The following is a 10,210-nucleotide window of genomic DNA, read 5'->3' on the forward strand; positions in this document are numbered from 1 at the left end:
TCTCAATCTCCATTGCAAATTCATAGAAGAGGAGTCATAGAAGATTTTTAAGGCACTTAAAACCAGTCCAAAGTTTTTTGTTTTTATTACACATCTATTTAAATGGCTTTAAACTAACTTATTGTTAATGCTACAGTGTTTCTGCTGTTACAGTATTTATACCATGTGCTGTGATACGGTTGATTTGCCAAATAAACTGTTCACCTGATGAATAGTTTGTTTCTTGTCAGTACAATACTTTTAAAAAATGTTAACTCTTCAAATGCTATTGCAAGGACTTGGCCAGGCCTGGGCTCTGCTGAGTGTTTCTAACAATACAAATGTTCTTAAAATGAATGTATGTTTTGCCTTCTTGAAACCCTTTGATTAGACTGTAGGACATTTACTGCATTGTTTTTATTTTATTAAATTAGACAGACATCGCTGCACAATCAGCAGATCGGACTTTGCTGGATTCTTCAACAGAACAGAAATCTAAAGTTCTTAAAGCACTTTGCAGCAATACATAGCAGGTCCAATACAGAGGTGTCACAAAGTTGCTAGAGTAACAGGCCAAACAGAGTGAAGGCAGCAACCCGACCACTGTTACCATAGCAATGAGTAAACAAGAGGCCCTATGCAGAGCAGAGAAAATGTCAGCAACGGAAGATAGAAAGGAAAAAGAGAGGAGTGCTGAAGAGGAGGACATAGAGGAGGTGATGAGGGAGGCTGCCTCCTCCACCACTACCAGACCAAAACCTGGACTGAAACAGCCCATCATCATTAACATTCCAGAGCCGGTGGAGGATTTCCTGAGGAACTTCCTTCGAAGAGCCGGCCTGAGCCGCACTCTAAATAGCTTTGAGGCGGAGTCGTACAGCTCAGCACATCAACACCTGCCAGAAGCCCTGACCACAGAAACCCCAGATGTGTTCTTCATGCCTGATGCACTCACCCACAGGTACCTCCTCCAAAGTAAGTTGGACACGGTCAACAGACAGAGAGACCTGCTCAGGCAGCAGGTGCTGGAGGCAGCAGAGAGCCTGGTGAGGATGCAGAGGGAAAGAGATTTCCACAGGCTGCAGTATCAACGAGTTGCTGAGGAAAAAAACAGTCTAATCAAGAGGTTCAAACAGCTGAAGGAACACCTGCAGTCCTACCAGCCAGTGCTGAGTGAGCTGGATCACAAGTACCAGGCAGCTCTGAGGAAGAAACAGCTTATCAGCTTAGAGAAGGAGAGGGTTCAAACCCTTACAGAAAAGAGACTGAATCAGGAACCAGCCCAAGGGAAGAAAGAGAGAGGCAACACAACTGATAAATCATCTGCAAAGAGTACCACCAGACACTCAAAGGACTCAGAGTTTCCTTTGTGTAGCAGGCCTGTAAACCCTCAGCTGGATCAGGCAACACCTGAGACAGAAAAAGACATCAGGTCCTTCAGCCTGTCATGGTCATTTAGAGCCCACAAGCTCCCAGTCAGCTGCATCGACCTCCATCCACAAAAACTCATTCTTGCTTCTACAAGTGATGACCTCAGCTGGAGGTTGTGGGCTCTGCCAACCAGCGGAGAGAAGGTAACAAACAATGAATGTATGGGTGCAGAGGGGTTTATTTTGTCTCACTTAAATCCTTAAAGCATGGTGTCTGTTTAGCACTAGGAATGACACGTGTTTAAAAAGAAAATGCTTTTTATACACTAGTAATTATTTTAAAAATGTATTTTTGTTGGGTCAGATGAGAGGAAAAGTCAAATGTGAAAGACAAACTTGAAAAAAATGTGAAATCTTTAGTGGAAAGAATGTTTGAAATGATTATTTTGTTGTTGATTGTGGTGTGATGTCATTAAATGTGTGTGACCAGGTTGGCCAGATGGTGTTTTCAGGTGTGGGTCACTCTGATTGGCTGTCAGGCTGCAGCTTTCACCCTGATGGATCAAAACTGGCAACAACTAGTGGAGACACGACAGTAAGGTGTTCCTCATGGCACTACAACATTCTGCTGCAACACTAGCTGATCTTGTGTCTTTCTTTGTGCAGGTGCGGCTGTGGGACTTCTCCCGTAGCCGCTGTGTGTTGATGCTGTCTGGTCACACCCAGCCAACCTGGAGGTGCTCTTTCCACTCATGTGGTCACTTCTTGGCCTCCTGCTCTGCTGACAGAACCGCCAAACTGTGGGACCTGAACAGTCAGCGCTGTCACCTCACATTGCATCACCACACTGCCTCTGTCAACAGCGTCTGTTTCCTGCCCTACTCCAACCTCCTCCTCACCTGTTCGGCTGACAAAACCCTTGCCCTGTGGGATGCAAGGTTAGCCATCTGCACAATCACCTTCGGTGGACATCAGCACCCCTGCAACCATGCCACCTACAGCCCGGTGGCTGACGCTGTGGCTTCCTGTGACTCCAGTGGAGCTGTCAAACTGTGGGACATGAGAAAACCTGCAACACCAACAGCTGCTGTGGACGCTGGGCCTCTGGGTGCCAACCAGGTGGTGTTCAGCCCATCAGGGAAGACGCTGGCTGTCGCCAGCAGTGACAGCTTGGTCAGACTGGTGGAAGTGGACTCCTGTGCCATGAGCAGTCTGTCAGGACATAGCAACGGTGTGCAGAGCATGACATTTGACCACAAGGGGAAGACTGTGATGTCAGCAGGAAGCGATGGGCTGATTTGCATCTGGTCGTGACGTTAGTTCAGTCCAAGTATGAATCATTCTTAAAAACACTATAATGTAAATGAAACACTGATTTAAATGAGCAGAGAATAAAGAGGATCACTGAATAAACAGAACTGCAACAAAGATAACAAGATTATTATATTTCTGTATTGGTTTGACAATCCAAAAATACAGCTGTTTCCAAAAGAGTAGATGTTTAATGTTTCTGAAAAGGAACAAACTGTATAATTGTAGAGGTGCTGATTACAAACAAGCAGCAGCCTCTAAGGTACAGGGTAAGAATCCAAAGATGAATCTGGATTTCAATTTCCAGTGTTAAGGTTAATGAAGGAGGACAATTGAAAATGATTGGAAGTTTGTCCTGAGGGTGCATGCAGAGACAACATGTTACAATGACACAACACTGTTATATCGCATCAGTTAATCAGCCTGATCAAGTCACATTCCAACCGGCTCACACCTGATACATATACAGAAAGTAGTAAAAATATTCATTTTCCATAAATCTATGTTAAATAATATACTGTATATATCTAGTGCAAACTTCATTCAATTGCATTTGTTTGCAACGTGTGCTGGTGGACACATTGAGCTATATGAATGTTTTTTGTCACTTCGTAAAGTACAAGTATTATGGTTGTGACATGAGGAAGAGCACATCAGTAGCTCTAATACTGACATCAGCAGTTTTAATAACATCACTGGTAATGATGACCTGTATTACAATCAGTAAACTGAAACCACTAACTAGACATGGCCAAAAAGAGCTAGGAACATTAAGGGGACCAGTGTGCCCACTCACATGCATACTACAGTATAACCCAGGTGTTTTGGTGTTCTCTCCCTGTGCTCCTTGAGCTCCCATGTGTCCCCAGCACTCTGGATGTCCTAAGACAACAGCCAAATAAGTTTTTTTTTTTATTTTAAATGTGATTTAAACAGGGTCGGGTTGACTGGGACAATGGTATTGAACTACCGATGAGATTCCCCAATCTAGTTTTACCTTAGCAGCTTTAGTTTGTTATAAGATGCGGACATGTTTTTGTATTACTTCATGTTCTTCCTTCTCATCCGGCACTGTGAGATTGAGCAGTTTCACAGCTTCTCTTATTGTATATAAACTGCATTGATTACATGTGTTTGACACATCTGATACATACAAGCATGGGTTAGTCTCCTTTAGTCCTGAGAACACTGTCCAGACTTATAGGAAAGCTTTGGCACTAAGTGAAGGTTTTCAGCCCTTCATCTTCAGGAGGGCTTCTGGTCAGATCAGTTCATCAGCAGCACCTTCATCTTGCCCCTTCTCCATCTCGTCCTCTCTGCACCTCTCTCTGGGTTCTTCCACTAGTAGCTTCAGGTGATGCAGAGCTCTGAGGAAAGAAACATTTCATTTAAATACTAAGTACTTAAACTACATTTAGATCAGCATGCTGAAGTCCTCACAATCAGACACAACATAATAGACTCTTCTAAACTATTTAGGTATGACTAATTAGAAATTTAGATTTAGATGTTAATCAGTTAATGCTACAAGTGTGTTATTAAAAAAAATTCAACTTGAGCTCGAGTATTTGGCATAAAATACACAAGTCAGCACAGGGTACAGGTAGAAATAAATCTATTTCTAGTACATTTTCAATTTACAGTCATTAACAAGAAGTAAAATGTCCCTGGGTCCAGAGTCATTTACCTCTGCAGCGAAGGTGTACCAGTAAAATCCTCTTCACCATCAAGCTGCTGCAACATACACACATCTCTGTAAGCCTTGCTCCAAAAACAGGAAAAAAGTTAGTTCTCACAGCACAGCCGTGGAAGCTCAGAACTATAAATTCAATACCGAAGCACCCACAGAGTGTCTCAAAGTACTATTTCATTTTTCAGATTTTGAAATTAGGTTAAATTTGTGGTTTATTTTGCCAAAATCTACCAGTTTGTGCCCAAAACAGTGTGTATGATAATGCATTGAGCACACCTTTGTCCAGTCTAACTGACTCTTCATACCTGTTTAGCTGTTGTCTGAGGCCCGTCAATAGGTTCTGGAGCTGCAGGGTGCCGCTGCTGAAGCTCTGCCTCCACAGCTTGTAGTCTGAATAGCATCTGTTTGAGAGCCTCCACCGGACCAGGCTGCTTCCATGTGCTGTTTCCAGAGGGGCTGCAACCATCAGCCTGGATGTGGGCACTGTTATCCTGGCTCTGTCAGAAGAGCATTCTAACTTCACAATTTTACAAAGGAAATGTGTGACTCAGGTGATGTACAGGTGTATTCCACTAAACAAGTCAGAATCAAGAGGGAACTGAACGGACCTTTCTTAGGTGTACTGTAGGTGGGTAGGTGTAGGTTGCTCCTCTGTCAGTGAGATCCTCTGTGATGCCCCCTGCTGTTGAGTCTCTGCAGGTTACCCATATCATTTTACATGTCAGTACAGCCATGGCACATCAAAAGACTGACACAAAAATGAGTGTAAACAAGTCTTACCGTGGTATCAGTGGACTTTGTGATGGTGAACAGAGCTCCTCTGTGTTAACTTGACTCAGTGCACCACTGCTCACTAACAACAACAAAGACAGCTGTTCAAATCCCAATTCAGGTTCACTGTCACACTGTCAGGAACACAGCTGTTAGGACAACTCTTAATGTTCCACAATCTGTTTCAACCTCTTACAAGTCAAAATTTGCAGAGCAGTTTCAACATGAACAAGGCTGGGTTGGCAGTATTTTGAAAGATTTCAGTGTCTTTGTGTCCATGCCAGATGAGCTAAATTAAAAACTCCAGGTTTTAGTCTATAATTAAATACTCTGTGTGACTCTTGTGTGTGTGTGTGTACTCTTTTTTGGGTATGATGCTAAAAAGCATTGGTTTCACCTGTATCTGCAGCACTCTCTGCTTTCCCAAGACTCTGAGAAAGAGAGTTCAATACTTGATCAGCCTTCTGGATCAGGGAATCAATCCTGTTGTCTGACAGGAGAAAACACACACACACAAAAAGGGTCAGATCTTTTTTTTTTTAATTTTCTGAAGCATTTGCACTTTTACCTCTAAGCAGAGATGTTGTGTCAGAGCCTTTTCTATCTGATGCAAGCAGAAGCATCTGTTCAGCACACTGATGCCTCAGATCTCTGAGTGTTAGCTGGCTGTCGACCTAAACTCATATGCACACACAAAGAGACACACAAACACAAACCTGGTTATATTATATTGTTTAGTCCACACAGGTGACAAAGTAACCTCTACTAAAAATATTGTAACAAGATATAAGTGTCTATAGGTCATAAATCACTATTGACAACCAGGAGGTGGTCTCTACCTACCTGAAGCTCTATACAAGTTGTTCTCATCTGGCCTTTATATGAGGTTTCATTTAATTTGTGACTGGTCTTGACACCTGCTAGCTGATACATTTAAAAGTTTACAAAAATCTAGATTCGGCTTCTCTCACCTCTGCAAGTGTCAGTCGAGGATCATCATCATTCTCCAGGTCTACTACCCAGGATGGAGCTCTATTTCTGGAGGCACCACGTGGAAGAACACCTGAAAGAACAGCATATTACTTCATTAATAATATCCTTCATCTCAATACACAAACAAGATCTGTATGAAAACATAGCAGCTATCATCAAAACATTTAGGACTAGCCTGAATTTTTTAAAAAGACTTGATGAACTGTATATGACCCTCGGCATGATGCTGCATGCTGAAGTTTAAATTCAGGTTCGCTTATGTTATAGATTTCTCAACCTGGTGTTAAGCATATACAAAAACAGTGTGACTGATCAATCAATAACAGGAATTGCTATTATTTGGAAACATGTATTTATAAATGTAATATATAAAGTAATGACACCATAGTGTCATGGAGGAAACGGTAATGTTAGTGCCAGTGTTGTGAAGAGTGTGACATACTGTGGTCATCCCATCGCTCTGACTGAGTGAGCAGCTCTGGCTCTTTAATATCGCAGCTTTGGATCCAAGCTGGGTATTTTAGGTCAGGCATGCTAGTGATTCCAGAAAGGTCCATGTCAGCCTTGTTACTGGTCAACCATAGGGGGAGATGCAGCGACGAGGATGGCTCTGGCCGTTCTGAGCTCATCCCTCTGTGTGCAGTCTAATGGGCAGGGAAGGATGACATGGTCAGAATCACGTTCAAAACCTCAGAGTATTTTACACATTAAAGAAGAAACCTCTGAATCATAGTCACCTTTAAACTACTGCTATATGGATTAGAAAAAACATCTGGTTTAAACGTGGCTTCCCCTGGCCGACATCTGCACCTGTGGAAGAGGACAAGGTGATAAAAATTAAATTGTGCCTCAGGTCTTTCAGGAAACATCCTAAATGAGATGGAAGGCAGTACAAACCTGGAACTCCGGGGTTTACTAATTGGAAGAGAGTGGTAGTGGGAGACAGCTTGGTTGCTACCTAGCCTAGCACAGACTCTGTGTTCTGGTCTGGAGGACAAGTGACCGGGCCTGGAGGCTCCAGACTGGGGCAGGAGGCCTGAATGAACAGGTGACAGATTTACATAAAGAATGCAACAAACAGTACCGTATGGTAAAATGATGCATGTGAAAGATGAGGACAGGGGATGTGTTAAAAAGACATTGGGTAAAGACATGGCTGTGGTGTTCCAATCTTAGGTGAATGGAGAGTTGTGGGTGGAGCCTTCTATGACTTCAGAAAGAAACTTAAGTGTGTGAGTGTGGACTCTTGGTGGGAGTGTCCCGGGGTATGTGAGGGGATGTGAGGTGCCATGCGTGATGCATCTTGACCTTGGAGGAAGGCAGTGGTGTGTGTGACAGGCATTGTGCCATCATAAGGAACGGAAAGCAGTTCATCTGTTGTCATGGAGAGTCTGTCATGGTTGCTATTTCGTTGGAGGGAGCTAACAGGGAGATTCAGGAAGTCCAGCTCCGTGTCTGTCAAACGTTCCCTAAGAACTGAAGGTAGAAGCATCAACACGAACAAATGTTACGACAACATACATTAGACTCTGTGTTTTACATAATAAACAATGAAGCAAAGTATTGTCATTAACAGGTTGCACCACCCTGTATAAAGCTGTCATGTTTTACTAAGGTTTCTTGGGCACCAGTGTTGTTGACCAGGTAAATCGTGCACCTTGAACAAAAGGATTTCACTTATTTCTTCCATTGGTGAAAGAAGCTGTACTTCAATCTAATTCATCAATCACTACTGTTTTTTCTGCACTTAGGTCATTTTCAAAATATGGATATGAGGCAACGATTTGTAAGACTCTGCACAAATGTGGCTTTGTTGGATTGATTGTTCACACTTGATCCTAATGAAGTCAACGTACATGGTGACATACCATCTTTGTTTCTGAGAGTGTGCACTTTAGGTCTGCGTGGTGTGAAGAGTGGGTTGTGCGGCAGAAACAGCCTTCCTGTTTCCAAGGAGCTGTGGTCATGATGGCTCCTCTCAAAGTCTGTGATGTAAGCATCCAGAGCTGCTGAGGCGGAATCAAAGTCCTGGAATCAATTATTAGTTATTTAGATTTTAGTATGAATGTAACTTCTACACTAGTCTCAGCATCATCTTAATCAGGTCAGAAAAAAAAACCTTCCATCTATGAAAAATTTCAAGTCAACTTTATATTAATTATACAGCACATTTTACAATCAGAACTGTCTCAAAGCGCTTCACAGAGACCTGAACACCCTTGGGAGCAACAGTGGCAAGAAAAACTCCCTTTAACAGGAAGAAACCTTGAACAGGACCCGACTCATAAGGAGAACCTTCCTGCTGACAGTCAGCTGGGTAGAGGAGAAGAAGAGGGAGACAGGACAGAGAGGATGAAGGAGAGAGAGGAGAAGAGGAGGGAGACAGGACAGAGAGGATGAAGGAGAGAGAGGAGACAGGACAGAGAGGATGAAGGAGAGAGAGAGAGGAGAAGAGGAGGGAGACAGGACAGAGAGGATGAAGAGAGAGAGGAGAAAAAGAGGGAGACAGGACAGAGAGGATGAAGGAGAGAGAGGAACAAACATGACAGGTTGTTGATGTCAAGCTGAAACCTTTGTGTTTATATCATAGTGGATAGGAAGAACAAGAGTGAGAGTAACACTTCCTTTAGCAGTGCCTCGTCTGTGCATAAATCTGTAAAATGAACCAAGTGAACCTTGTCTCTGTATCTGAAGAAGGTGTTGTGCTCAGGAGGCCGCAAGCTGCTCCGCAGGTGACCAGAGCTCGACATCAGAGACGTCACCGTGGACTCTGGAGACAAAAAGTCATCAACCAAGCCACTGGACTCCATGCTGTCGAAACAGGACCGTAAGTAGGATGTGAAAGTATAAACAGCAAAATGACAAACGACAGGAGAAAGTGACAGGAGAACGTGTGTGATATTTAATGTGGAGACCTGTAATGTCATTGTTATAATCCAACGGCCGTGCTTATTAGTTTGATTGCTGCAAGGTTTTTCAAATATTAAGCAATTTCCCCGTCATCTGCCAAATGCCTAAACATTTCAAGCTACAGACTCCAGTTTAGTCTTAAAACACTCATGATATGCTGCTCTATCAAACTTGTATTCAGAATTTTCTAATTCCAAATCGTTTCCACGCGCCAGGCTCTCAAAGTGGGAGTGGATTTTGAGGTTAACATGGCAGGCAGGGCTGTTACCATAGTGACAGGCTGACACACACGAAGCATAGAAAGCAGCCATATTTGTAGTCTCTATCACATTTTAAGCATTATATGTGTCGTATTGATCATCCTTCAGCTGTATTCAAATCACACAGCCTGAGCTTCTTATTCCAGCCTCAGACCTTTCATATATTCACAGGCTGTTCTTTAAGGTCATGGCTTCATACTGTTCTTGTCTTCAGCTGTTTCTTTTTCATATCTTCCTAATATTCAAAGACTTTCTACTTTTCAAAATAAGAGCTTCATCTTTTCAAATTCTTAACCGTGTTTAATTAAGTTCAGATTGCAGATTCTCAGCAATTCAGATCAATCCTTCACATCAGCGTTCAAAGCTGCAGCTGCAGCCATCAAACTCGCATTTTCTTCAGGAAATGCTTTTCTAGTTTCCTTATAACCTTGACTATGTTGAGACTTGCTTCCTTTAGATTCAAGGTTTGCTAACTTTAAACGAGCTAACAGCTAGCTAGTAAAAACTCTGGTTTAGATCATATAAACAAACCGTTGTGGCTGAACGTGTTGACAACATGTCTGTACTGTAAATAGTAACGGGATCCACATGAAATACCGCATAAACTGTGAATGTGTGAATCGACGTTCGACTTACTTCTGTTTTATCTTGTCTCCTCTGCTCAGGACCGTCCGCCCGTGTCTTCACATACAGTCTGTTCCAAACGGAAATGTTTCAAGTGTCCCGGGAAAAACTGCGATCCAATGCTGCCCGGAACTGGCCCGGAACTGGCCTGGAATCAGCTGCTGACTTCTTCTTCGTCTTCGTTTTCTTCTTCTTCTTCTTCTTCTTTGTCCGAGTGTAGTGAAAGTTGAGAATGCAGTAAAGCTGCATTACTGCCACCATACGGACTGGAGTTTGTTTTAGTGTCACCAGACGGGACA

The 10,210-nt window shown here is 42.9% G+C and overlaps 2 protein-coding genes across 8 annotated transcripts; one reads left to right on the forward strand and one right to left on the reverse strand.

Annotated features, from left to right (window-relative positions):
- Positions 1 to 596: 596 nt before the first annotated feature.
- spag16 (sperm associated antigen 16) lies at positions 597 to 2,777 on the forward strand. Its single transcript, XM_028418482.1, has 3 exons — positions 597 to 1,553; positions 1,840 to 1,944; positions 2,016 to 2,777. Exons 1-3 carry the CDS (start codon positions 597 to 599, stop codon positions 2,661 to 2,663), a joined length of 1,710 nt encoding a protein of 569 aa, XP_028274283.1. The 3' UTR covers positions 2,664 to 2,777.
- On the reverse strand, positions 2,769 to 10,078 carry c12h18orf54 (chromosome 12 C18orf54 homolog). 7 transcript variants are annotated; one of them, XM_028417652.1, is made up of 15 exons: positions 9,924 to 10,078; positions 8,793 to 8,887; positions 7,974 to 8,145; positions 7,426 to 7,593; positions 7,015 to 7,153; positions 6,855 to 6,927; positions 6,560 to 6,761; positions 6,096 to 6,187; positions 5,693 to 5,798; positions 5,522 to 5,614; positions 5,134 to 5,206; positions 4,962 to 5,046; positions 4,659 to 4,850; positions 4,348 to 4,421; positions 2,769 to 4,027 (listed from the first exon to the last, which is right to left on the reverse strand). In XM_028417652.1, the coding sequence occupies exons 2-15, from the start codon at positions 8,865 to 8,867 to the stop codon at positions 3,922 to 3,924; spliced, it is 1,650 nt and encodes a 549-aa protein (XP_028273453.1). In that variant the 5' UTR covers positions 8,868 to 8,887; positions 9,924 to 10,078; the 3' UTR covers positions 2,769 to 3,921. The 7 variants fall into 7 exon arrangements, with proteins under 7 accessions (XP_028273453.1, XP_028273450.1, XP_028273452.1 ...); XM_028417649.1 differs by having other exon boundaries at positions 7,986 to 8,145; positions 8,793 to 8,928; XM_028417651.1 differs by having other exon boundaries at positions 4,348 to 4,391; positions 8,793 to 8,928.
- Between the last annotated feature and the right edge of the window lie 132 nt (positions 10,079 to 10,210).

Source organism: Parambassis ranga, chromosome 12 (genome assembly GCF_900634625.1).
Source record: "Parambassis ranga chromosome 12, fParRan2.1, whole genome shotgun sequence".
NCBI classification, from domain to species: Eukaryota; Metazoa; Chordata; class Actinopteri; family Ambassidae; genus Parambassis; species Parambassis ranga.

What these genes read in the sequence shown, in the direction of transcription:
- spag16 (XM_028418482.1), top strand. Translation starts at nt 597, where the DNA reads ATGAGTAAACAAGAGGCCCTATGCAGAGCAGAGAAAATGTCAGCAACG. An exon ending in TGCCAACCAGCGGAGAGAAG is followed by an intron (nt 1,554 to 1,839) that starts GTAACAAACAAT and finishes GTGTGTGACCAG; the next exon opens with GTTGGCCAGATGGTGTTTTC. An exon ending in CAACTAGTGGAGACACGACA is followed by an intron (nt 1,945 to 2,015) that starts GTAAGGTGTTCC and finishes TTCTTTGTGCAG; the next exon opens with GTGCGGCTGTGGGACTTCTC.
- c12h18orf54 (XM_028417648.1), bottom strand. Translation starts at nt 8,927, where the DNA reads ATGGAGTCCAGTGGCTTGGTTGATGACTTTTTGTCTCCAGAGTCCACG. An exon ending in AGAGAGTGCTGCAGATACAG is followed by an intron (nt 5,207 to 5,521) that starts GTGAAACCAATG and finishes TGTTGTTGTTAG; the next exon opens with TGAGCAGTGGTGCACTGAGT. An exon ending in CTCAGACAACAGCTAAACAG is followed by an intron (nt 4,422 to 4,658) that starts GTATGAAGAGTC and finishes TTTTGGAGCAAG; the next exon opens with GCTTACAGAGATGTGTGTAT.